This window comes from Halichoeres trimaculatus, unplaced genomic scaffold, assembly GCF_033239565.1.
Source record: "Halichoeres trimaculatus isolate MK-OKI-2021-1 unplaced genomic scaffold, fHalTri1.1 fHalTri1_scaffold_11, whole genome shotgun sequence".
NCBI lineage: Eukaryota > Metazoa > Chordata > Actinopteri > Labriformes > Labridae > Halichoeres > Halichoeres trimaculatus.
Window position 1 is genome coordinate 27,330,442 of NW_027437189.1, and position 25,697 is coordinate 27,356,138.

Consider the following 25,697-nt stretch of genomic DNA (forward strand, 5'->3'; position numbering starts at 1 on the left):
AAAACTTTGCTGTTACTTGACATCAGTTTCTCCCAATGGCTGCTGGGAAAAGCTGTTTGTTTTACTTGTACAGGCTTGAACTTTTTACCTACTTCCAGATTGGAGACTCCAACATCCTGTGTATCTAGGTAGTTTTAACAACTTGCTATTCTGTAAAAACTCCAGCCATTTTGGGCTTCAAATAATCTTTCGGCTATCATTGAAAAGTCCCTAAAACAGCGATGTCTTCTATGACAGTATTCACTGTTTTTTAGGAGATGATAGAGTAATGATACTCTGCTATTGTTCTAGTTCAGGTGTTATGTGTGTGACAGTCTGACATTTATTTAACAAATCACTGAACTTGATAGTATTGTTGTGTACTTATGTAAAAGATGATCTGGTGCTGCTCCAAACACAACATGTCTCCACGTGTTCTTGGTTAATAAGCAATCCAGAGAGCAGTGTGGTTTCTGTGTTATTCCCCATAAACTGCTCCCAGTTTCTGTCGGGCCCAGCCCATCTTTTATGGATGAGCCTCTCATATGCCTTGTCAACAGCACTCACCATCAATCTGCATCAGCTGGGCAAACAGCAGATTGACTGGGCTGTTTGTGTTTGTGTGTGCTGGAGAGAGGAGGGCTGACTTTATTGTTTTGTTGTCTGCTGTTGAGGGTTTTGTTCAGGTAAACCTTTCTCATGGCTGTCATACTTTTTTTGCAAAGGGCTAAAGGCCATTCAATTCAAACTAAAATGCTTTGTGTGAGTGTCTAACTTCTTGTCTCTTATAAAATTGATTATTGTAGCTCTTGTATGGGTTGTTTTGGAAAAAAAAAGGAAAAAAAAGAAAAATTCTCTTTTCATGGTCCTCACTCACATTAACCCTCATCATCTTCCTTTATCTCATTCCTGTCAGTTGTCTCTTGTGCCTTGTGTGCTTCTTTGAGCTGTATTTTTCCTAACTGTTTGTTTTCTTTTTTCCCTTCTCTTTCTGCTTACCGAAGCCCACAAATATATAATCGCAGGTAAGTGGCCATAACTGTCCTTCATGGCTTTGTGAGTCTGCTAATGCTGTTTCCTGGTCGGCCATGCAGACAGAAGGAGTAAACATAAAGTTTGAAATTGAATTCTGCTGCTGAACGGTTGGTTTGACCATTAAATTAATAAGACTTAATGTCTGAAGCGTTCTCCTATTCTTTAACACACAGACTCATATTAGTAGAGACACACACACACACACACACACACACACACACATACACACACAGACGGACCATTGAAGCTCATCCCCAGGAGGTCATGCTTCTAAACAAAAAAGTGTCTGAGTGTGTCTGGGTCAGTGCATGTGTGCGTGTGTGTGTGAGTGTGTGTGATTTAACAATGCATAGGAGGGGTTTAAGTGTGTAAGCTGTTTGAGGAAACATCCTTCAGGACACAGGAAGCTGTGACTGTGTTCACCTGTTGCATGCTTGTTGTTATCCTTTAAATGCTGGATCTGAGCTGTTTTGCTTTCTAATACACTCAATACTCACACTTGCTAAGATAATTAATAAGTGTAGTTTCATGTTGAACAAACTGCAGGCATGTAATTGGCTGTGGCATAATTAACACTGCCTCTGTGATAATATCATTAAAGAGAATATGTTTTGCAGTTCAAAATTGGTTACCTTACTAATACTTAAGTTTTACCATACTTTTTATGTATGGAATCTATGACTGCTAAAAACGTTTTTTCTTTTTTTTCTTTTTTGTATTGGTTTTATTGCTTTTTCTGGTATTACCTCTGGTGCTGGGTTCGCACTGTTGCTCGTCCATCTTATTGGAGGTAGAGCTTACATTCCCCATGACGCTAGACAGGAAGACAGGTTGATATTTTCTCTTCGTATCTCACACCGCAGCTCCAGAATATCGTCCTTACCTCCTTCTCCTCAGCTCATGGGGAACATTGGGCCTAGCATAGGTTAGCATGCAAAATGCTATTAACAGCTTGTCTTGTGTGTTAACAATGCAACCATGGTTACACGCTGGATCCCCAGATACAGATGGCAAAAAAAAAATGTAAAAACACTTCTGCAGATGAGTTCAGTGGCCATGGCCAAAAGGTGAGACATAAGCGGCCACTTGAGTGGGGTTAAGCAACAAAGAAATGATAATATGGGAAAGTTCACAATATGAAATTACACAACACTGTACGATACAATAAGGTATATGTGTGGTATGACTTGATGCCACATAATGCAAAACAACATATGTAAAACATCAAACAAAACAACATGGTTCAATACAGCATTATACAGTACTATACCAAATGACCAGTGTGTCATGTTGTGATACAACTGAGGTTAAATTAGTTTTGGATTTGTTATTATAGTTTAGTTTTAGTTAGTTTTGACATTTTATTTTCCATTACAGATTAGTTTTAATTAGTTTTAGAGCGGGCATTCTAGTTTTTATTTAGTTTTAATTTTTGCAACAAGGCTTAGTTTTAGTTTAGTTTTAGTTTTTTCAAACCTTGTTAACCAGGTGCAGGATTCAAAAAGGTCAGAGTAAATATTTTGTCATACTGTTTATTTTCAAGTCCAACATAGTGCTCGCTGCTCAGTCAATGCTGATACTGAACTGTTGGCTGCTGCCTTAAACACAAGAAAATAATATAAACTTAATATAAAAATATAAACATAAATTATATAAAATAATGTTAACATGAATTAAATTAAAATAATAAAAACATTAATTAATTATATAAAACAATATGATATGAGCTTTAATAATTAGAAACTTGGACTCTGTAACAATAAAGTTAGACTTGCATGAAATTAAACTATTACAGATGCTCTGATTCATTGCTCCTCTACTACACAGTCAGTGCAGGAAACAAGCACGTCCCAGTACATCACTGTGATGGTGCCATACGGCGCTGACAACTGCTGAAAACTGACGTATAATTGGTTGGGAAAATGTGTTGGATTAATTAAAATCCTAAAGGCTATTCATATTGTCAAGAACTATAACTAAGGACATTTTGTCTTTAATTTTGGTTAGTTTCAGTTAGTTTAGTGAACACGAGATACAGGTTTAGTTTACTTATCGTTTTTGTTTTCTTTTCTTGTATTTATTAGTTTGAGTTAACTGCAATGTATTTTAAATTTTAGTTTTCGTTTTTAGTTTCTTTTTAGGTAACTATTATAACCTTGGATACAACATGACACACTGGTCATGATACAATATGGTACAACACAATTTAATATGCTATAGTACAATACGGTATGACACAACACAATAAAACACAACACGACACAAAGGGAATGATATGATACAATATGAAATGATGCAATATATATCTAATATAATCCACCATGATATGATACTTTACAGTCACATTCAAAGCAGTATTACATTTAACAATGCAATTTGTTCAAAGAGAAAATGAAAGATTCAGCTCATGTATGTTTCTCTTTACTTCCCTTACTTTTCATTAATGTGTGGATACAATTCAAAAAACTTTATTAGTCCCCATGGGCCAATTATACGCGTTTTTTGTGTATATGTGTGTGGGTTGGGGGTTTAAATGCATACCACTGTGGCTGACTGTGTGTGGTATCAGCTCTCAAATGAGGCTTTCGACTTAATCTTTAGACATAAGATTATGTGGCAAGGATCAGGGTGGAGGTGAGGTCAGAGGTCGTGCATGTTGGGGTTTTGAAGGCTCTGGTGTTGGCAGCAGTCTGTGACCCGCTCACTTCTAGTGTCCTCGGGGATCTCATTAACTAATACAGGCTTACTCTTATTGCAAGGAAAACAAGCACCAACCAGACAGACGGGGATGAATTGCAAAGCAGAAGTGTTGCTACCATTGGGGCACAAACGGTAAAGAGAGGCAGTAACCCACTGTCAGACACTGATGGGGGTCGGTCTCAAAGATCACCTTCAGTTAGCTCGAGGTGTTTGGAAGCTAAGTGACCTTTTCACTGGGGTTTAATACTGGTCCCTGTACCATATTGAAACACCTGCTTTATTTAAACAGATGGGAATTGGACGAATGGGCGTAACATGTAAACAACTCCACTCCTGAGATTTTAGAGTTCCTGTCTTGCTCTGATTCCTACTGCACAGCACACATTAGAAAACTGTTTGTCCCATGGGATTCCTATCCTCATATTATCCTTCACTCTTTGTTCCAGTGTCACTGTTCCTTTAAATGTAAACTCTGTTATAAAGGGTTGTGGGTTTGTTTAAACTTTGCTGTTAGAACTGCTGAAATTCTCCATCAGCTGCATCTGTTTTTTGATCTTGCTCCAGTCCACTAAAATGATAACAGGTCTGCATAAATCCACATGAATGCACACGTTACTGGACCTTTGTCACTTCTGCTTTTTTAGACAGGACATTTTTATCTCATGAATAACACATTCTCCTTTGAGCTGTGTCTTTCTCATCATCAAAAGACCCTATTGTCCGCACACTGGCGATTTCTTCAAGAAACTCCATTCAATAAGAAACAGGTAGTTTGGCCCTTTTCAGATGCATCACACCATTAACAATGCACGCCAGTGGAGAGGACATCTTTTGTAGGCGCAGCCATGAATCAAGCAGATACCAATTTCCTTCCCTTGGCCAAAGACGGATCCGTTGTTCCTCTTGTCCGCTCCAGTGATCCCTTTTCTCTGTGAGCCAGAACTCCATTATCAGCCCTTTAATGTGACTTTCAAATGAGGGAGGATGCAATTATCTGCTGTCTGGTTTGGGAGGTCATTCTGTGGAGTAATCAGGATTGGAGGGTTACAACCTGCGGCTCCTGGCTCCTTAGCTTTCTGTTCCCGAGAGGGCAGGTGTCATTCATATTAAATGAGAAGCTGTGCACTCGGTATTATCCGGCTTGGTGCTGGATCTGTGGCCATTAGAAATAAAACCTTTCGCCTCGCACATATTTTCCCACGGGCCTGTGTGTAGAGGAACTCTCCTCGCAGCACAAAGTCAAAGACAGGTAGAGGGAGGTAGAGGCTTTCTTCTTCGTCCTCTGTAAATCGAGCCCTGTCAGCTCGCCTGCCCTTCGGCTCCTTTAAAGCTGTTGTTTAATTCAAAGGCATCGACTTGTGGGGTTGAAAGTAAATGACCAAGTGACAGAAAGAGTTTAAGAGACTGAGTTTCTTAAACTCCCAGCTGTGGGCTTAAGATGCTTGCTGTGTAAATGTTTGTGTCCCTTGAAACACATCATAAACTCCTCTAAGTGTTGTTTTTTTTTTTACTTCTATTAGAAAAAAAAATTTATGTTGACGATTTGGAAAGCACAGTTCATCGACTGTTTTCCCTTAAAGTTCTCCTGTACTTTTTAAGACTAATATTTATCCCCAACTTGAAGCACTCCATTTGGAGCCCAGAGAGCAGAAGCCCCACATTATCGTCGACCATTCATCACCGGCACCCCTCTTGTCATGTCTGTCTCACTCCCTCTCCTGTTTGGCTTCCTCCCCATGTCTCTCCCTGAGGTCACAGCAAGGCCCCAGCCCCCCTACAGGAGCCCAGCCTTGGACGGGAGATGTCCTCGTCTATCACTCCCTGCACTCAGGGCCATGCTGACCTTCTGCATCAGTCCTGCTCAGATAAGAGTCTAATGAGCCAAAGTTTCAAGCACCAGACTGGCTCCTTATTGCAGACTGTTCCTCTCTCAGCATGTGAAAGGGATAGTGTCCGTGGATGTTTCCTCTGTATTCCTTTCAGTCGCCATCTGTAGCAGCTCCTCTTCTGTGTGCTCCGGTTCATACAGGTATCCTTTTGGTTCCAAAGTGAATGGAACTTCATCGTCGCTGTCATAGTCACTCATTTTGAATTTCCTAAGCTGCCGCACAATCCTTAGAGTACAAACAAAAGAATTATGATACTTGATCAAACTTACACGAGGCTACAACCGTCGCCCAAAGCATAGCTTGTTTACATTCCCTACAGCTGAAAGGAGGAGGGGGGACGGAGCGCACTAGCGTTGCACGGAAGGACACATGACCAGTTAGTTAGATCCGGATAAATGTTTTTTATTTCCGAAGACTTAATGCACTTAAAAAATATTTTATGTAGCGTACTCTTAAACTGTGGTATTACTTTTTGATTTTAGTTCTTGTAGGCAGAGAAAATAGCCTTTGAATTTGGTACCATCTGTCCCTGTTAGTGTCTATTTCCTCGTCACCATCGATTACAGTTTGTGTCTTACTGAGGGAGAGGAGACACCTTTCTACTGTATCTAATGTCCTTAGTGGTCACATAGAGCTCATACAACCCCACTTCAAAAAAGTGAACTATCCCTTTAAAGTGTTGGAAAGGTTTCAGGCAGCTGTTGGATTTTTTTCTTGTCAGCATGTATCAGAAATGTACTTGCAGAGGCTTGCTTATGAGAGGTGATCAAGCACTGTGCTTGGAGCCTGGTTTACTTTTCTCAGATGCATGTTGTTGTTGGACATGTAGTGACTGTTATGAAACTTCTTCGTTGGCGGCGCATTACGAGACACCGAAGGAGAGACATCCGAGATTTTTGATTTGGCTGACAAACGCCCTGCATTCTTGAAGTACAGAGTCTAGAAATCAAACCGAGTCAACAAACAGCAAACATACAGTACAGTATGTGAAAGCTGTGATACAGGCAGTCTAAAAGCAGCACAGCCTGACAAAAAAGCCCCAAAAGTCTTTGAAATAGTATGATTTCTATTTATTTAACACAAGGTTATGCGTGGTTGTGAGGTTATCTGATGCTGTAGACATGAATCTGCATCTGCAGGGCAAAACATCTTTTCCTTTGCCTTTGCTTCTGTTTTCTTCCCTGTGCTTTGGGATTCATCCCTGTCAGTTAATATCAACTTCATCTTGTACACGTCTTGTGTTCATCTCAAGGTGTCCGGGCCTCTGAGGTTTACGTGTCAGTTCTTGCATCCTGGTATGTGCAGGCATTTATTTCCAAAGAGCGTGTGACTGTTTATTTCTTAAGGCCAACGTGCTTACAAGAGTGTTTATTTCCAAAATGTGTGTGTGTGTGTGAGTGAAGAAGAAAGTAAGCTGTGTTTGTAGAGCGACTGCTCTCAGCAACATGTGCTTAGTGCTGTGAAAGAAGGCAGGAGTGACAGCTCCTATTCCCACAGCACTTTAACAGCGAGAAACAGCATGGTGATATCCTCCAAAAGGTTCTCGTGTGCCAGTAAAGTTTGAAAATGTATTTCATAACAAAACTTTGACACTGCAGGACATAAATGATAGATTTAACTTTATATGAGGTCAAACAGTCCTCACAGTTACATTACGTTGTGTGGCTGTAACAGCAAAGCAAAAGGAAAGTTATCCAAAGGGCCTTCACTGATAGGAATGAGATTTTTTAAAGAACGTGCTAGGGGATTTTTTTTATACATAACCCTGTCAGGGAATTTAGACAACCCAAATAGTTTTGTAGAAATAATGATTTTTTTTATCTGATGTTTTTCTTTACTGTTGTATGTAGGGCTGCAGCTATCAAATATTTTAGTATTCGAGTATTCTACTGAAAATCCGATCGATTAATCGAGTAATCGGATAAAATACATTTTTGTTTTGTTAAAGAGCAGTTATTTTTCAAATGAAATTTTTTATCTTTAAGAAATATAATTTTCTGACACAGCATGTCAGTAAGAGAACTTGTTTTGGTAGCTCCAAACTTTGTAAACACACTTTGACACATTTTTTGTGCCTTGTACATCTTAACAAATGTTGTGGACCCAAATGGCACCCGTTTCGTAGAATGACCCATTAGTCTCCAAACTCCAGAAAAGAAGCTAGATTTGTTGCTAGTTGCTATTTTGTATAAGAGGTAGTTTGAGGGGTCTGAAAACTCTCTTGATATGGCCTCAGCTCTAATTGAAATACCACTCTTTGATATTTTTAAAAATTAAACGATTCCTCGAGGCGGGGAAAATTACTCGAGTATTTTTGTAATCGAGTACCTCGAATCATTCGAGGAATCGTTTCAGCTCTAGTTGTATGACTTAAAGAGGTCACTGTGTTAAAGGTGAAAAAAAGACTTAATATAGAAATTGAATCTAAAGTTGGCAAATATGTTTAAATGAATGTAAAATCAGCTGATTATGAAAAATATTTTGTTTTTTCTTAACTAAAAAAGAGCATATTTTAGCTACCCAGGAGCTGGGTTCCTGCCATAGAGGCCTCTATCTTGATCTGCTGTGATTTTACCGAGTACATAACAGGAACTTCTTGTCCTTTAGGACCACCATCCCTTGTTTCAATCATAGACTGTGTAAAACATGGATGTAGTCTTGATGATGTCACCCATTTGTTTGTGATACAGAGTTTTGAAGCCTATCATTGACAGCGACCATATTGGAAATGCTGGACCCAGTCTAGCTTTGTTTGTGTTTTGATGAGGTAAAGAGGTGGGCTACTGGGTGTTCATCTGTCAGTCAAGTCAGCCATGCCCTTTTGTGGGCAAGCTGTAAGTTTAATAACATAAAAAATGACAAGTTAAGTAAGGAATCTCTCCTGCCTATCCTGGGCCCATAGAAAAATTAGGTCGTCAGACCCGAGTCATATTTCAACCAACTTTGAATCTGGTTGTTGATGCTGTAAAAACTGGTATTTTTGGCTGCAGTTGCAGTTTTCAGCGCTTCACCTCTAACAGTTGAAGGTTGCTGCTTGGTTTTGATCAGTGCGAGATATCGCTGGATTGTCCCATTTTTACACACTGTACCTTTAATGTCTAACTGTTCTGTAAGAAGCAGAAAATCCTTTATAGCAGCTTTAAATATCCACCAAGCAGAGATTTAATGGGGCAAACAAATAACTGACATTGTTTGTCCTGTGTCTTCTGTAACACTGCTCAGGGGGTCAGGGTCTGTGAATCAGCTGTGACTGTTCCTTTGTGCGCTGCATCAGTTACACTTTAATGAGATGTAATGATGCCTGCATGTAATGTCTGCTGTATTTTAAGATTTTAATATCTAGAGGATCTTGTCTTTATTGTGTGATCAATCCAAATAATTATACTCCTCATAAAACCTCACAGTAGTTACTGTTTGCGAAGCAGACAGTAGCCTAACAGATGAAAAGTGTGATGTTTATGAGCTGAAGAACTCTGAGTATCTATCAGTTTTGTTAGTTTTATCCTCACTTCAGAGGTAAATACTGCTGAACTTTTAAGTGTGTCTTGAACTTGAGGATATGAAGAGTGCGTCTCTGGATTAGCAGCGGTGATTTGTTATGACTTGAAGATTATTGTTGCCCAGAGGTATGTTTATTGAGTTACAATTCTTCCTTTTTGGCAGCTTGAAAACAAGAACCCTGGAGTCTGCTAGGCTGTTAACTCTTGTCAGGGTTTTGCTTTTTGCTTCCTTATTGGGAAGGAATAGTTCTCTCCCTTTCTCTCTGTCTCACACACACTCACACACACTCACACACACACAGAGCTGTGACTTAATTGACTCGGCTGGAACATGACCAAGGGTCCGTGCAGTGATCCCAGCCGCTCTAACCCCCTGCAGGCCTTAACACTCTCCTCTGCTCCACTGCAGCCTCCCCTCCTGTGAAACCAGGATGCAGCGGCACCTCAGCTGTGTTTTCTGTCCTCTCTCCTCGGACACGAGTTCTTCTGACCCAGATATAAACGTGTTATCTTATCTACGAGGCACCTGTGAACTTTGTGTCATAGCTAAGCTCATTAGTTTGGAATACTCCTGCATTGTGTTTTATCTCTTGTGTGTGGTTTCTGTTTCAGCTGGCTGTAAACACACCATAGAGTACAATACACACAAGTCTTAGTTTTTAAACTGCTCAAAGGCAAATGAGACGGTGTGTTTCAGACTTCAGGGCCCCCTGCCAACAAAGATTCTCCGTTCTTTCTGAAACAAGAACATATGGGCTTGAGATGGTGTAACACCCCACTGCTTTTCTAAGGGTTTCACTTTGATTTCCAGCTTGATAATGTGCCCTCTGCTGTACTGGTACATGCTTAATCTCGAGATATGTGATTTTATGATTTATGAAGTAGCTTTGATTCCTTTATTGGGAGGATAGAACAGAAGATAGAGAAGTAAAAGTGGTTTAAAGAGTGGTAACATAAGGAGATCTATATATTCTAGTATACTTGCAAACTTTGCACTTAATTCACTTTTTTGATTATTGTTCATAAAAGTTCCTCCCAGAGCTCTTTGGTGCTGCAGGAGTCTCCGTGTTTACCTCCACTTCTGAATCTCGTAAAACGGAACTGTTTTACTGGCACATGGGGCTGATGCTTTCTCATATGATAAAGGATGTTTCTGTGTTATGATGGAATTATATTTATTGACTTACAGAAAATATCTATCAGATTCCCTAAATTCACTGTCTGTTGGTTAAATCACATTATAATCAGGGGCTGAATCTCATTTTTTAAATGAGAAAAGATTTACATGAACTATTTAATTTTTCACCATCAAATGATTTTTCCAATATCAAAACTCTTGCCTTGTAATTTCAGTCCATGTAGTTAAAATACCTGAAAGTTTACATTTCTTGAAGCACTCAGTGAACTTCCTTTACTCCCCACCTTTCTATTTATAACTTTATTGGTCATGGTGACGTAGGAGATGGATTGAAGGTCTATAAAGTGGCACAGAATCACTTCCTTGTTGGTTTACTCCACCTGATAGTTCCTTCTGGCACTCACACTTTGAATGAACAAAACAGGGGGCTGAGTGTTTGCATCTGCTGCCATCTCATGGCTGCACGCTGCACAGTGCAAGGAAAATCTCTGCTCCTTCAAGTTACCAGTGCAAACTGTGGCTGTAACATGAGGAGTGTGAAGCTGAAATGAAAGCATGAAGAAAACAAATGCATCACACTTGTACATCTCATGTTGCTGTGTCTGCATGTTGGTGCATTTAGGATACTTAGAATCTCCTTCCTGCTCTTTGCTGGAGGTCAGAACAGCTGTGCAGACCCTGATGGTGTAAAATTGTCTTCACTTCATTCTTTCAGTGCAGAGATTGATGTGTAAGGCTTTCAGTCGCACGTTCCTCTCTTTGTATTTGAGTCATTACTGATCTTTTGTTTGGAGTCTTTAACATTCAGAACACGTCTGTTTCAGTTTTCAGTTTGTCGGCAAATAAAACAAAACACAGCATGCTGAAGAGCAAGGACAACAGAAACAAACAACTCTTGGAGAAGATTTTTGAGCACGCTACCAGACTGTCAAGAAGCTTTCTGCCTTTCGTCTGATCATGTTCTGGTCTTTTCTGTCCTCTCTTTGACGTTAACCCTGAAGGCTCTTTGTCCTTCAGCCCCTGAAGTATCTGTGTGTGTCCATCACATCTGCAGCACCTCTCTGATTCCCACATCTTGTTCCATTTCCTGCTCATTTAAATCTGCAAACAGCTGCTGTTTTGCGATATCATCACTTCAGGCCATGTTTCCTTCCTCCAGTGTGACTGATCTCTAGTCATGCTGACACTTACATCACACAACAATGTTTTTGTGTTTTATTCTAAGCTTCTCAAATATTTCCACAGATCTGTGATAAGGAGAGGGACTTGCATACTTTCAGGGTCTGAACACTTGAGGTTTGAAGCTGCTAGGACATGGAAGTTCACTAGGGGGAGCAACTGCTCCAACACTGAGTATGAAGGCTCCTCCAGCTGATCGCCTCCTCCTCCTCCTCCCCCTCCTCCTCAGTCCATGGTTCTGGAGAGTCCAAACCTGAGCTTAGCCCTCCTCCTCCTCCTCCTCCTCCACACACTCATCAGGGCGTCACATCAGGGGATCACAGCAGACTGAAGCCATTATCATTCAAGTACACACTTTTACAATAAACACGACTGTAACTCAGACAAACTGTGCTGTCACAGATGTATTTTAGTTTAATGATGTTTTTTATGGTGCATCTGCTCTTTAGAAAAAGAAAAACAGAGCTGAGAGTGACAGGAATGAGGAATGAGAGGGGGGAGGCTGGGAGATGGATTAGAAGCAGAAATATTACGAGCACATCATGTACACCCCGATCATTAAAAAGGAAGAAAACGAGGAGGGGAGCTATGAAAGGAGGGCGGTGGTTCATGCACATTCATATTTAATTTGTCATTTGAGCCACTGTTGCATCAGCTCTTGTCTTGAGTAGCCAGCGCAGGGTCTGCTCAGCGACGTGGTGCGCTGCCGGGGTTATTGTGTTGCCAAGGGCAGTGCCTCCATCATAACCCAGTGGGTCATGGGGGGCGAGAATATCTAGGTTATGGTAATATAATCTCTTTCACTCATGATTGCACCTACTGTATATGCAGAGAGCTGCAGTCAAAGGATAAGGGTGTGTGTGCGTTTATGTGTGTGTGTGCGTGTGTGTGCACGTGCCCTGGGGCCTGCTAAGTAGGTAAATGTGGATGGGGGGTATCCCATCTGCTGCTGTGTGTGTGTGCCTTCCAAATACCCCACCCTGTCCATCTAAAGATTAAGAGGCCAGCGCTGAGCCCCTGACCCAGAATCCCCACCCATTCCCGTCCGGTCCCATCACCACACCCTTCTTGAACGACCCCCCCGTCACCCCTATTTCCTCCTCTGGACAGACGGCCTCATGGGAACCACACGGGGTGAGGCCTCCATTAGCCCCTGATGCGTGGGGCAGTTGTGTTGCATTCATGGACGTGTTCTGGAGAAAAATGGGCGTTAAAAGCGACAGCGTCAGCTGTGGATTTGGACCACGCGGGGGCTCAAAGTGTTACTGGGTTACTCTCAGACCACATGGGGTCAAATTTGTTTCGACGCGGTAATAGCTTTCTGTCTTAATCTTTTGATGCACTGTACATTTGGATTTTTGACTGGAGAGGGTGTTGTGGGGAGAGGGGGGGCTGTGCTGGATTTTGAAGGCGGATTTATTTAACTTGAGGGAATAAAAGTCTAACTGAGATGTTCGTGACGGTGGGGGTTTCACATATTTTTTTTTTCTCTGTTAGCTTCTGAAGTATCTGAAAATGATTCTGACATACATCATAAATCACTCACCCATATCCTTCATATCTACTGTAAGTGCTCCCTCCCCCCGAGACACACACACACACACACACACTCACACACATATACCCATCTGCTTTACCTCTGTCACTCCTTCAGCTCCCCTGCTGACCTCGTCTCACCCTGAATACACTCTCCTGTCCCTGATACACCATTCATCCAGCCAGTCATCCATCCATAAACAGAGTCAGACTCTTCCTTTGGCGCTGACCCACTGGGGGCTTTGTGTGAATCCAGGCCACACCCAGTCTAGAGGACCCAGTTTTGTGTTGTTTGTTACACCAAGCAGTGCCGGAGGCCTCCCCTAACCGATAAACCTCCACAAACACCATTCAGCAGCAAAACACGCTCTCTGTTCTGAGTAAACAGGCGCTGTAATGGATCTTCTGTGACATCTGAACAATAAGATATGGCTCCATTTAAAAACCTGAGCATGAAAGAAGCTGCCCCCCAGTAACAGACTGCCTGCGTGTGAGATGTTTTTAATCATCCAAGTAGCACGAAACTCGCTTCTCCTCCCCTCTTCACCACCAATTAGCAGCAGTGACAGTGATGAATTTTGATTTTGACACGTCGGCTTTCATGCCGAGTCGTCACCCCATGCTGAAGCAGCAAGGAAGCTTGTTTGCGACAGAGCCGGGGAATAACAAACGCAACATATGGGGCTTTATGATCAAACTGTAAGCATCCAAAATACTTTCTCTTTAATGGAAAGCATGCCCCATCGAGTAGGGTGTGGGAGGCAGCATCTAAAAGCCATTAACAACCAGGCTTCCACTGAATCCTTAATGACTACGTGTTGGAAATAATGCGTCCAGAACTGCGCCAGTGTTTGAAATGATTGTTGATCAAATGGAGACAAAAAAAAAGAGAAGCAAGCGTAGCCTTTGGCTTTCACTCTGTTTTACAGACTCCAAACAACATTTCTCTGAGAGACAGCTGTGTGTTGTGTGGAAAAATCCCTCCACCTGATCCTCCACCATCCTTTGGGGTAATTTGGAAACAACTCAAGAAATTCCAAGTTCTCCGTCTTCATTTCCTCAGGTGTCTACTCCCATTATCACCCAAATTAAGCTATAATCCATTGTATGGCTAATTGAATAAATTGGTTTTGGGATTTGAAGGTACCTTATTTATGAGGTGATTGTGCCTTGCAGCTAGCCACATTTCTCACTTCAAAATAGATTATGGTTCCCTAATTGATAAGATAAACAGGCCTTACGGGGCCATTTTTGGTAAACCTTGCAAACTGAATGGAGTTTTTCCCCTCCCTGTCATGTTACACTAATCCATCTGCCTGCTTTTTAATGTAGTGCACATAACAAGGCAAAACAGTTATCAGACTCTTTCAATTATGATGTGTACTCCAGGCTAAATAATTACGTGCGCTCAAAGCCGGAACGCTAGCTTTCGGACTGAATGTTAAAGTGGGTCTATTAAAGTTACATTATTTGGACTCACTTTCATGATATGACTGGGCTAAATGGGATTGCTGGAGGAGAGATAGTGGCATGGAAATCCATTAGGGGCCAGTGGGGAGATGGCGGTGGAAGCTGCTGTTGGGGAAACCACGGGGAGCTGGGCATAAGGGGGCATACAGCAGAGGTAGATTGGCCTAATTGGCACTTTTGGCCGTCTTGTCACATACCTGCTTAATTGGCGTGCCGAGGGGTCGGTGAGGGCATAAGCAGGGGCTCAGCAGCGGATGGCTTATGACTGCAAATGTGTGGGAATGCTGTTTGTATAAGCAGCGGCTGGGATGGACAGAGCTCAGAGTGCATCTATCCCAAAGTGTGACGGATAGAACATCAGCTCATCAGCATAAAGCATTAAACATTTACACTGACCTACAAAAGCTGACAGTCGCTGCCATCACTGCTCCTCCCTCTTCTTCATATCCTGTGCTAGATTTGAGCAGTTCCTTTCGCCACACATACTCACACCCGGGCACATCAGCTCTGTTTTCCTTGGCTGATAATGAGGAGTCGGCAGGGGAAAACGAGAGAAACTGGAGATTTGGACGGAAAATGAGAGACAGATCTCTTTAGTTTTTGAGACAAGTGGTAGACCTCATTCTTTTACAGTCTCTCTTAAACAAAAGGTGTAGCTTTTATAACCTGCGTGTACTTTAAAAAAAAGAAAAAAAGCACCATCTTTTTAAAGTTATATAATCTGTGTCATTTTTTCCAAAAGCTGCAGTTTTGAAAAGTCGTCTCATTAGTTTGGGTTTCGGGCAGTTTTTATTTTATTGTTGGATGAAGGTTGTTTTATTATCCATTCAAGGTTTTTGCCTCCACACAAGAATGATCATTATGAAAAATCAAAGTTATTATAAAGAGGGGATTCCCTTCTTTAAAAAATAGACACTGACACAGCAGCAGAAAGGGATGCATTTTTAAATATAACCTCAGTTTGCCTCTGATGAAACTGGAATGAACACATCAGCTGTTAAACTCTAAAGTTGTCTCTGTTAAAGGGGACATATCATGCTTGTTTCTCCTTTTCACTATGCCAGACTCGGATGCCTGTAAAGCATTTCTGCCCTCAGTACAAGTCATTTAGTTCCTTCATTGCCCCACAATAGCGTTCTCAATATCCTCATTTTAGGCCATTCTGAAGATCTCGTTGAAACGCTCCGTTTGGAGAATGACCTCCAGTAACCTCGCAACGTCACAGCCCTTTGTGCTCTGATTGGTCAGTCCTATCAGAGGGGCGGAGGGGGTAGAGCCAGGGGGCAGTTTTTGCAGCATGGCAGTATTTACAAAATCGCCACATTGAATGGAGCAGACCGAGCGAGTTTGCTGTTTGCCAAAACTTCACCGTAAGGCATTGATAGCACTAATAAAATGGCAGATCATCTCAGGATGCTTCAGTGTGGTGAGTCAAACCGGTACTGTAACATGTATAGTTTATACGTTTATACTCGGCTCTTGGTGGGTGTATCCCTCGGTGGTGGTTGTGTGACTAACTGACATCACAGAGGAGGAGCTGCTTTATTAGATTACTCCAATAAAAAGAGAGGATCCTCGTGTCGTCACGAAGGTCGAAATCTCAAAGCCGAATGGCAATGACCTATTTTCAGAGGCATCAAATCTCGTTCAAGGATATCAGAAAAAATACAATATCTCATTTTTTGAAAATTCCGGGGGTGAAAGGTCTTGTTTTCAAATTTATTATATTATATGTAAGTATTAAATCAGGGATCAGCATGGTATGTCCCCTTTAATGTTGACCTCCACAAGTCTTTGCATCGTGACTTTGCGCACAGAGCTCTCCGTGAAGATGCAGCAGCTGTAGCTCTTACTCATGCAGACCTGTGGTTCTTAGGGAAACAAATGGGAGAGATGCAGACTGTTTATCATGATCGACTGCAGATGTCTCCTCGTGGCCGGAGCGCTCTGCTGTGGAAATGGTTTGGGCAGTGAAAGAGGGAAGAAAATACAACAGGGATAAAAAGGGGAAATGAGAGTCTCTCTTGGTCTGTCTCTCCCGTTCTCTTTCTTTCTCGGTCCATCGGTGGTCTGTAATAGACGTGATGGAAATTGATTTCCTGGTGAATTATTTTGTGTGCCCGTTCGACTCAGGGAGAGACAGTGATCTCTCCCCTCTTCCTCCTCCCAGAGAGGCCTGTGTGACTCTCAGGCTGCCCTTTGCTGGCTCTTCTTCCAAGAATGACGACTTTAATTGTTCATTTCAATATGCTGGACCGTCCCTGTGACTCATTCACCCTGAGCCTTCCCGCTCTGCGCTGTGCACTACCTGTCTATTAGGCGGCTGATTTGCTGATCGATAAGATGGAGAGCGATGTTAGGAAAGAGCAAACCTAGAATCACCAGAGAAAAAGAACAACTTTAAAGGGCAAGAGCCCCGAATCATTTCTTTCTTTATCCCACCAGCAGTCAGTGGTTCGTCCACCTACAAATCACTGCCTTGTTAATCCTCCTTCCAATCTTATCTCTCCGGGTAAATGCCAACACAATTTTGTGTTTTCAAAGGAAAATAGCCTAAAGGAAATAGGCCATATCTTGAGCTCTGTATATGAGACTTAAACATCAGACTAAGGGCCTGTTTTCTGTTCTCCCATCAGTCTTTGGAGGTCGTCCTGTTTGTTTAAAGCAGAAGCTAAAAGGCTTCGATGTACTTTATCGACAAAAGGGGAAAGTGTGGTCGATGAGTCAACATTATTGACTGTGGGATATGGTTCTAAGCAAAGATAAACTCAGCTAAAGGGATGATCAAGCTTCCTCTAAGTTATGTCTTGCATCATCAGCTTTTTTGGCCCTGGAGCCAAATCCTGCTTTGAGCCAAGGTCAGACATCTGGGCTTTTCTGGCCATGTTTTATTGGAATAACATAGTCCAGCAAATTCCAGTGTATAATTCAAGAATAAAGACATGATACATAGACTTTTTTAATATATAATGCTTTGACACCATGACTGTGTTTTATGTCTTTATTGACACTAAATTACATGTCCATAACATGTCAAGTCTGACATCATGTCTTATAAAACAAAGCTGTAGTGTCGCTCTTTTGTAAAGTAGCTTCATCTCAGCTATTGTGTTACATAATGCATTGGCAGCCATTCAAGTGTCATTTTTCTTTGCTGAAGGTGAAGCATAGCTGAGCTTTCTGCTACAGAATGACATTGAACTGCAAAGGATTAGCAGGACAACACATTTTGCAGATTGGTCCTTGAAGTGACTTGTATGACAATGAAGTGGAAGCATTGACCAATACATAAGCTACAGCCTTCAACATCTGTACTGCAGGGTGAGACACTCAGGTTTGACATCTCTTTGGGAAAACTAATAGAGGTAAGAAGCAACAGAAGGAGCTATTGTCAACTGTATGTTTGATGTCAAAACAAAAGGTAAACTAATATGAATCTCAAGTGTAAGTGCCTCATACCATATCTTACTTAATCTCGTATTGCTGAATGTATCTTATTGAAAACACGAGTTTCAGGGACCACTATCACTCATCATTATAATGAATAGTTTCCCTACAGGCAGCTAAAGGTTGGCCCTTTTCAAATTGCCTGCTCTCATGAAATCATCCACACACTTCTTTGTCAGTAAAATTATTTCCAGTTTTCAGAGAAGTTGCGATAAGAATACAATAGTCTTTTTTTGAATACATATGCATATTTACCAAAAACCTAACTAACAAAGTTTCCAAAAATTGGCAAATGTTTTGATATGATAAAAAAAAAAAAACATATATTATCAAAAAATGATAAAGCAACATTTTTTTTTTCTTTAAAGGTTAATGAATATCTTGGTTCCAAAATCTTACAATTCTCTGGCTACTTTTTGATGGGCCAGGCCTTACAGAGTTAAATATAAATTACTTTAATGCAGCAAACTGCTGACTAAGTTCCTGTACCTCTGCCAGCTACATTTCTGTTAACAGTATTTTCAGTGATAAACTGTAAGTTATAGCTTACTTCAGTTCATTACAGTAAATTAGCTTTAGACTAGCATGGCACTTATCACCCTCCAACTAGAAACTCAGCTGTCTTTGTCTGACTTACATTTAGCCAACCTTCACAGCAATCTAGACACAAAAGATAGCAACTTTGCAATAGCTAATGACAAACTTGTATTTGTTAAGTTTAGCCTTGTATAAGAAATAATTTTAATCTGTGCCTCTGATTTACAACACATAAATCACATTTTAATGGCACCTTAGCATTTTTAAATGGAAATAAACAGTGAAAATTAATTTGACCACTTGTCATAAAAAAAAAAAAACTACCCAGCCTCATAAAGTGCTAGAACTGTGACTTTGTTTTTCAGAAACTTTCCTTCTCTTCACCATTTTGAACAGGACTAATTAATTTCAAACAGATTTTACATTTTTATACCAAATTTGAGTCAGGAAGCTAGAATTTTCTGAGTGGTCAGAAATTTATCAAAATAATGAAAAAAATAAAATAAAACACATTTTCTGTTCAGGAACACAAGTAAATAACTAATTCCTCAATCGAAAATAAAGTGTTTTACTTTTTTTTCTTTTTTTGGTAAAACCAAACAGCAATCATATTTTAGCATTAAAGATATAATAGTGATTAAAAAGCTTGTACATCTTGGTGGATAAACCATTTCAGAAACAAAAGTTTTTTGGTAGTCAACTATTTACTGTAAATTCATGTGAGGGGTGGCAAATCACCTTACTGCATGGGTGGTGGGCTAATGCTTTTTAAACACTGTATGTGCAAATTGTTTTGAGACTCTTTTACTGCGCTGTTCTTGTACAAAATGATTTGTGTCTCTAAATATGGATTCATGGCTGACTCATACAACAGAACTTGTATTTATAAGACATTCAAAAATACTAAGTTGACATTAGGATGTAAGGAAATAGTCAACACAAAGAAGCTGCTTTTCTGTGTTTCTGGTGCGCGGCTATTGGTATTTCTCATAAGAACGACATTGAGAGTAACTGAGCTTATTACACTTTACATTAGACCAGCACTGACAACCATACAGCTCGTACCTCGATCCCTGTTTGATTTGTATGTTGGCTTCTGGGTGAAAAATCTTGTTGAAATCAGAAGTATTTGATCAGTTAATACTACTTTCAGTTTGAAGTGGTCTTTTCACAACCACCACAGGAACCTCTGTTGACAAGCAACCTGTGTTCATGGTCTTTGAGCTTCTTTGACAAATAAAGCCACAGATTGTTGTTTGAAGTAATGCTGGAAAAAGTCAGCACAATAACAGGAAACAAAGCTCATGACTGGATGGAGGGGAATGCTTTTGTATCCAGAGTTTAGGTTTGAAGTTTGTTTTATGTTGTAAGGTAATTGTTCATCAGAAGAAAATAATTAGTATTAAATATCAATGATCATTTGCATGCAACCTCCAGGACATGACCTCCATTAAACACAAAGGGCTCCAGCTAATGAACATTTTCAGCAACATTTAATCTGTCATTTGAAGTGGTGATTAATCTGTTAATCATTTGACCGCAAAATGTCAGAAAATAGTGAAAAATGCTGTAAGAATGAGAAAGAGCCCAGAGTGCTGCAGAGAACACTACAGGGAAAACAGGAACTGCTTTGTGTTTGCTTTCTTCATTTTCCACCTGTGTTAGCACATCACCTCAGGATGGAAGCTGGCCACTGAGGTGATACTTGGACTCTGAGCCAGAGCCCATCCAGATGTGTGTCTCTTTCTCGGGCTTCTTCCTGAGGTCTGGAGCCAGCAGGGCAGGCAGGCAGGCAGGCAGGCAGGCAGGCTGTCTTACCCCAGCAAGAAGATCCTCCCTTGGGGGCTATCATGGCAGGAATCCTTCCCTCCAAATTTCAACAACAGAGTAGCTGAAGACCCGACACCACCTCTCAGACCTGCCAGCGTTCCCTGCAACATACGACGATGTCGACACACTCCTGCACATCCAGCACACACCACTCTCCTCCTGCAGACAGCAGGGTCTTGAGGGTTACGCTGCTCAATTTCTCTTCCCTCTCCTACCTCTCAGGTTCTCCCTCTATCTTGGCAGGAGCTGCTTGCACCTCTCCCACCAGCCATTACCCTCTCGCTGTCTCCCCCTTATTCTCACCCTTTCAGCTCCATGCTGTCATCCCAACTCCCCCGTGTTTTCCTCCCTCTCTCTGTGTTCATTGACCCTTTCCAGGAGCTTAATAACAAATCCACCCTCTTTTCTGCTGTTGCACCTGAATCTTTTAAGCATTCCAGTCTCTCTCTGTATTTTTCTTTTTTACACTTCTCCCCCCTTCATAACTCACACTTCTACTCCCCTCTGTTAGAGCAGTCAGTCTTCCCCCATCAGCCTGGCCTTCTCTAACCCCTCCCCAATCTCCCCCATCTCTCCGTCTACCACTCTGCTCTTTCAACTCTGCACTAATTTGCCTCCTCCTCCTCTGTGCTCGGCCCAAGCTCCAGCTCCTTTTCCCGTGAGATGTGATTGCCTGCAGAGTGTGTGTGTGTGTGTGTGTGTGTGTATGTGTGAGGCTGCTAGTGTGTGCAGCGTGTTTGAGTTTGTGTGGCTGCCTGTGATAGAAAGTGCACGTAGTTGATTCAACAGTTAGAGCACCTTCAGCCCCCCTCTTTCTCCTTGTAATGAAGCAGATTGCATTAGCGGGATGTGGGTGTCAGGGGATCTTTATAAAAGTCAGCCACAGGTTTAACCGCCCCTACCCACCCACCCACGCACACACACACACATGCACATACAAATATACTATACCCCACCGTCTCCCCTAGGGCAACTCACCAGCCAGCAAATCATTTATCACGCAGTAATGGCTCTGATGATCTCTCTCCCGCTCCCCATCTCTCCACTTAAGGGGTTTGCCCCAGATTCTCAATCACAGGACGACTGGAGCCCCAAAGCACACACACGGGAATGCCACGGTGTGTGTTCTCAAGTCAAAAACATCCAACAGCTGCTCAAGGCATAAACTTAACTCAGAAATATACGTCTAATCAGCAGAAAGCATTCAGGATAGCTGTAGGGGGGGAAATGATGTTAATGAGAAGTTTGCTTTGATAAAGTTCTGTCCATATGTGCAAACTTCAGCAATGTGCACTTTCTGTGCAGCTGTGTAGCTTCCTGTTACCACATGTTTTTTTTACATGATTAAGCAGGCCTTTCTCTCTTTGCATTTTACTTTAACTGTCACACAGTTGTTTGAGATGCACCTAGCCTTATGAGAAAAAGATGTTAACGTCTTGTTATATACTCCTGATATTCTGGTGATTATTTCTCAAATTATATATTGTCAATTTTAGAAGTTAAAGTTAAAGAAAATTGTGGTGAAGGTCAGCTGACTAGTATTTCCAGTTGTGCAAGTTGACATATTATGAAATGAGCTCATCAGCTGCTACAAACTGAGAGTGGCTGCTGAAAGCTCGTGTCACATGGACGCTAAGTTATTATTACTTTGTCAGACTGCTGAAAAGCCCTCAGCCAAATAACACAGCCATGCACTCACTGGTTTTGTTGTAAAATTACAGCCATCAGTTGATTTACTCCGAATAATGAGTGCCACAAAATAATGGTTAAAAAAACCACCCACTGGCCTCCCTGACGTGTACCAGCTGACCTGTATATATCTTTTACTTTGTGATTAGCAGAAGGAAAAAGTTGCAGGTTAACCCAGGCCACTTTTTTATCTATGTAATAATCCAGAATCACCCACTTATTCTCTTTTGGTGCACAATTTGAAGAGCATTTTCCAGCTTGTGGAGCTGCCCATATTCTGATATGACAATTGTTGCACCCAAATCAGTGCATTAGCAGTATCCCATAATACACTTTGATAAGGAGGCATACATTTCATGTGAGAAACAACCAGCAAGATTATTTTTTGGTGTCTATACCAAAATAAAACTGTTTTTAAAGGAGTAAAGGGTTAGACACATACACAAAACACAGTTGTGGTGTGAAAATATAGTTATATTATTTTATTACTTATATCGATGTATTTTATTGCATTATTCTGGGGTGTTCTTACTCATCCCTAGGGGTGAGTATTGATAAAATTTTATTTATCCCAATGTCCTTATTAATTCTGGTTATCAACCAGATTCTTTATTGATGCCCTTTCTGAATTCCTCCTGTGAATTTTCTCTGAGTAAAAAGTAGCTTTACAGGTTTTCTGGGTCAATAACATTTAATTTGGTTCATGAGTAAATAAATATAAAATTGGTCACTGCATCTGGATATCTCTGTAAATACATGCATAAATGTATAGAAATAAGTTAATATCGCACATCATGTGATTCTGATGCACAGTTTTGTTATATGTTATTGACTGAAGTGGGCCATCTAATGTCTTGAAGTGGTTATGGCAATAGTGTAAGGTGTTTGGAACTTTGCTGTAGTTATGATGCCATGAGCCTGCATGTAACTTTTACTTCATTTGACTGTGGGTATTTTGAAATTTTGAGTTCACATTATTTTTTACCAAGAGTAACTGCGACATGTTTCTGTGTTGAAAGTTGAAATTCTATTCTGAAGCTGAAGTTATACCAATGTATGCAAACCGCTTGCATATCAATGCAATTTCCCATTTACGTTAGCATCAAGCTAATGCAATTTTGTTCATAATATTTTTGGTAAATAAGAAGGTTTATACCATGTTAAATCTGTGGAATAGTAGTCTCTTGTGAAAGTCATGTACCTTTCTTGGTGTGTTCAGTTCTTCAGTAAAACTTCAAGCTGAAAATTTGAGGTGTCCCAGTCCAACATTGATATTTAATATCGGTCCAATATCAGCAAAAAAACATGTATCGGTATCGTATCGGAATGCATCTAAAATCTCTGATGTAAGCAGTTTCTGTTTACCCATTGCTTAATAATAAATGGGTCAGTTTTTCCTAATACCTACTGTTGCTGACTACTGTTCTTTGTTTGAATAATATCACTTAATCAAGCCTTTTCTAACATGACAGACATACTACAAAATAAGTAATAAAAGTATGCATGTTTAATGCTGATATCGTATCTGATTAATATCAGTATCGGCCAATACTCAATGCTGCAGTATTGGTATCGTATTGGAAGTGAAAATGTAAAATCGGGACATCCCTTCTGAAGATCCTGAATCAGAGTTTCCTTTGGAAACTGGGATCTATCTTCTAAGGTAAGATTGCTGTGGCAGACTAGTCCCTGTATGGTCTAGCAGCTTTGGCACAGTGTGGAGAACCAATAAGGGAATTGTTAAGCATAGAGATTAACCGTATCGATGGGTTAAAACATTTCTTATGAATTCTGGACAGGACAGTTTTCAATACCCATCCCTAATCATCCCAGTCCAGTTTAAACTGTGTGACAGCAATTAAATCATTTTCAATGTCTGCTAGATGACATGCTATATTTTTAGGGATTTATGCCTTCATTTTAAGATGACTGGACAGTTGCTTGAGTATGAGACAAGTGTGGGGTGGAGTTGAGAGTGACATGCAGGACAGAGGCTGCAGGTTGGATCTGAAACTGGGGTGGCTGTTTGAATGCACCCTCAAAGGCAAATTTTGCCCAAATGTGTTTTGTTACCTCTTTTTTTTCACTCATACCTAATATGTAACTCACTAGGTGGAGAAGGGAGCAATGAAGAACCTTGAGGTTTTGGACTCATCCTTAGGTGCAGTGAATTCCTATAGTCTCTGATAGTCTCTGTTGCCTGGCAACAACACTACACCTTCATAGGTACAGTAGCAACATTAAGTTATTGTCAAAAAACACTCACCAACTCTCTCAAGTGGAGAAAGATCATCCCCTCAATGTTTCATTGCTGTGTGGTGATTGGTGGACTTCCTGGTTCCCATTGTGGTTTAACAACCAGTTTAAGACTTCGCCCGAGGCTTCCACAAACTGTGATGGTAGAGCTTCAATATTTAGTGGCGTTTCAAAGACAAACTAATCAACTGAATGATCAGAGGGAAATAATCCTCAGTTAATTTTATTGTGGAAAAAAAAAGCGGGACTGTGAAATCCTCATCAACAACAATAGAAAACAAACGTTTCCCGTCACATAATTGAAAGTTTTCCTGCTGTTTTGACTTGCTAATGATTCTACCTGAGGGCTCCTCCATTTTCAAACATTTAAATGTGTTAAATCTTTCAGAAGAAGAGTCACACACACACGGGACTCTGATTGATGTTCCTGGTCTGTGTGGTGAGAACTGGGGAAAATGTGTTAGCATGAATAGTAACATCCAGGATGGCTGAAGAGACAGAGAATGCGTCACTCACACAGGATGGAAAGAGTGTTACTGCTGTCACTTTTTAAAAAAACCTGCTATCTTCACAATGGAGAGATAAGAGAAAGAAAAAAGAAATTCAGGGATTACCACTGGAGTGAAATCCTGTCTCAGAAACAGCAGTGGGCTTGTGCTCCGATCTTAAGAAAGCAGGACTTGCCAGTGTTAGATCCTTGTTTTCTCTCTTATCCCTTTGGTTCCCTTTGGTGTGGAGCTTCACAGACCGGCCTGATGGGTAAACATGCAGCGCCGCATGCAGGTTCTTAATCCCTCAAAGTTTAGAAACAGTTTTATCTTTGACATTTTGGGAATAGCAGTGAGAAATAATTGCATAGTTCTGCTTAAAATATCTCATCAATATGGATGGTTCCTGAATATTTCAATACATTTAAAGTTCTTTGGCCTTTTTTACTCTGTTTTTCTTCCAGAGTTCTGCTCTCATGAGGGACCCGTCCAGACAGGCAGAGCTGCTCTCCTTCAGACTACAGTGCTTTTCATTTTCACATTCACTGCTTGTGGCAAAATTGGGCCAATATTTCATTCTAACTGGAAGAAAAAAAAAGTGAAATGTAACTTGATGAAACTTGCCTGGATCTTGCTTTTCAATAATGTGTCAGTAATGTGGTAGAAGACGGCGCTGCGGCTGCGTGGAGCCCTGCTATTAGGAGCCATGGCATAGATCTCATGACAACCAATCAGATGAGCCGTTGAGAGCTTGTTTCATTTGTTGCTGCGGAGAGCCGAGACATATGATCTGGCTCCAAGTCCCTGGGGAGTCACCAGGCCCCTGCAAGAGCTCATGAGGGTCAGGGATCTGGATTTGATCAAGAGGTTGGAAAGGTTGTGGATGGAAACTTGAGTGGAGGAGTGGGACTCAGAGTGGAAGAAAGAGAAATAAAGTAAAGATTGGATGAAAAAGGCAGCATTTTTCCCCCTGCTTTGGATGCAGGCAGTGTTGTGTCCTGGCCCCAGTGTAGAAATTGCCGGT

General features: G+C 41.0%; 1 protein-coding gene across 9 annotated transcripts in view; it reads left to right on the forward strand.

The window, feature by feature from the left end:
• The window catches only part of agrn (agrin), a 361,340-nt gene that overhangs the window by 86,914 nt on the left and 248,729 nt on the right, over window positions 1-25,697 (forward strand). For 7 of the 9 annotated variants that reach the window (XM_074681162.1, XM_074681166.1, XM_074681165.1 and 4 more), the window contains exon 3: window positions 984-1,004. The exons of the other annotated variants lie outside the window; for them this stretch is intronic. In XM_074681162.1, the coding sequence (XP_074537263.1) occupies window positions 984-1,004 (21 nt within the window). The remainder of the gene's footprint in view (window positions 1-983; window positions 1,005-25,697) is intronic. 9 annotated transcript variants of the gene reach the window in all.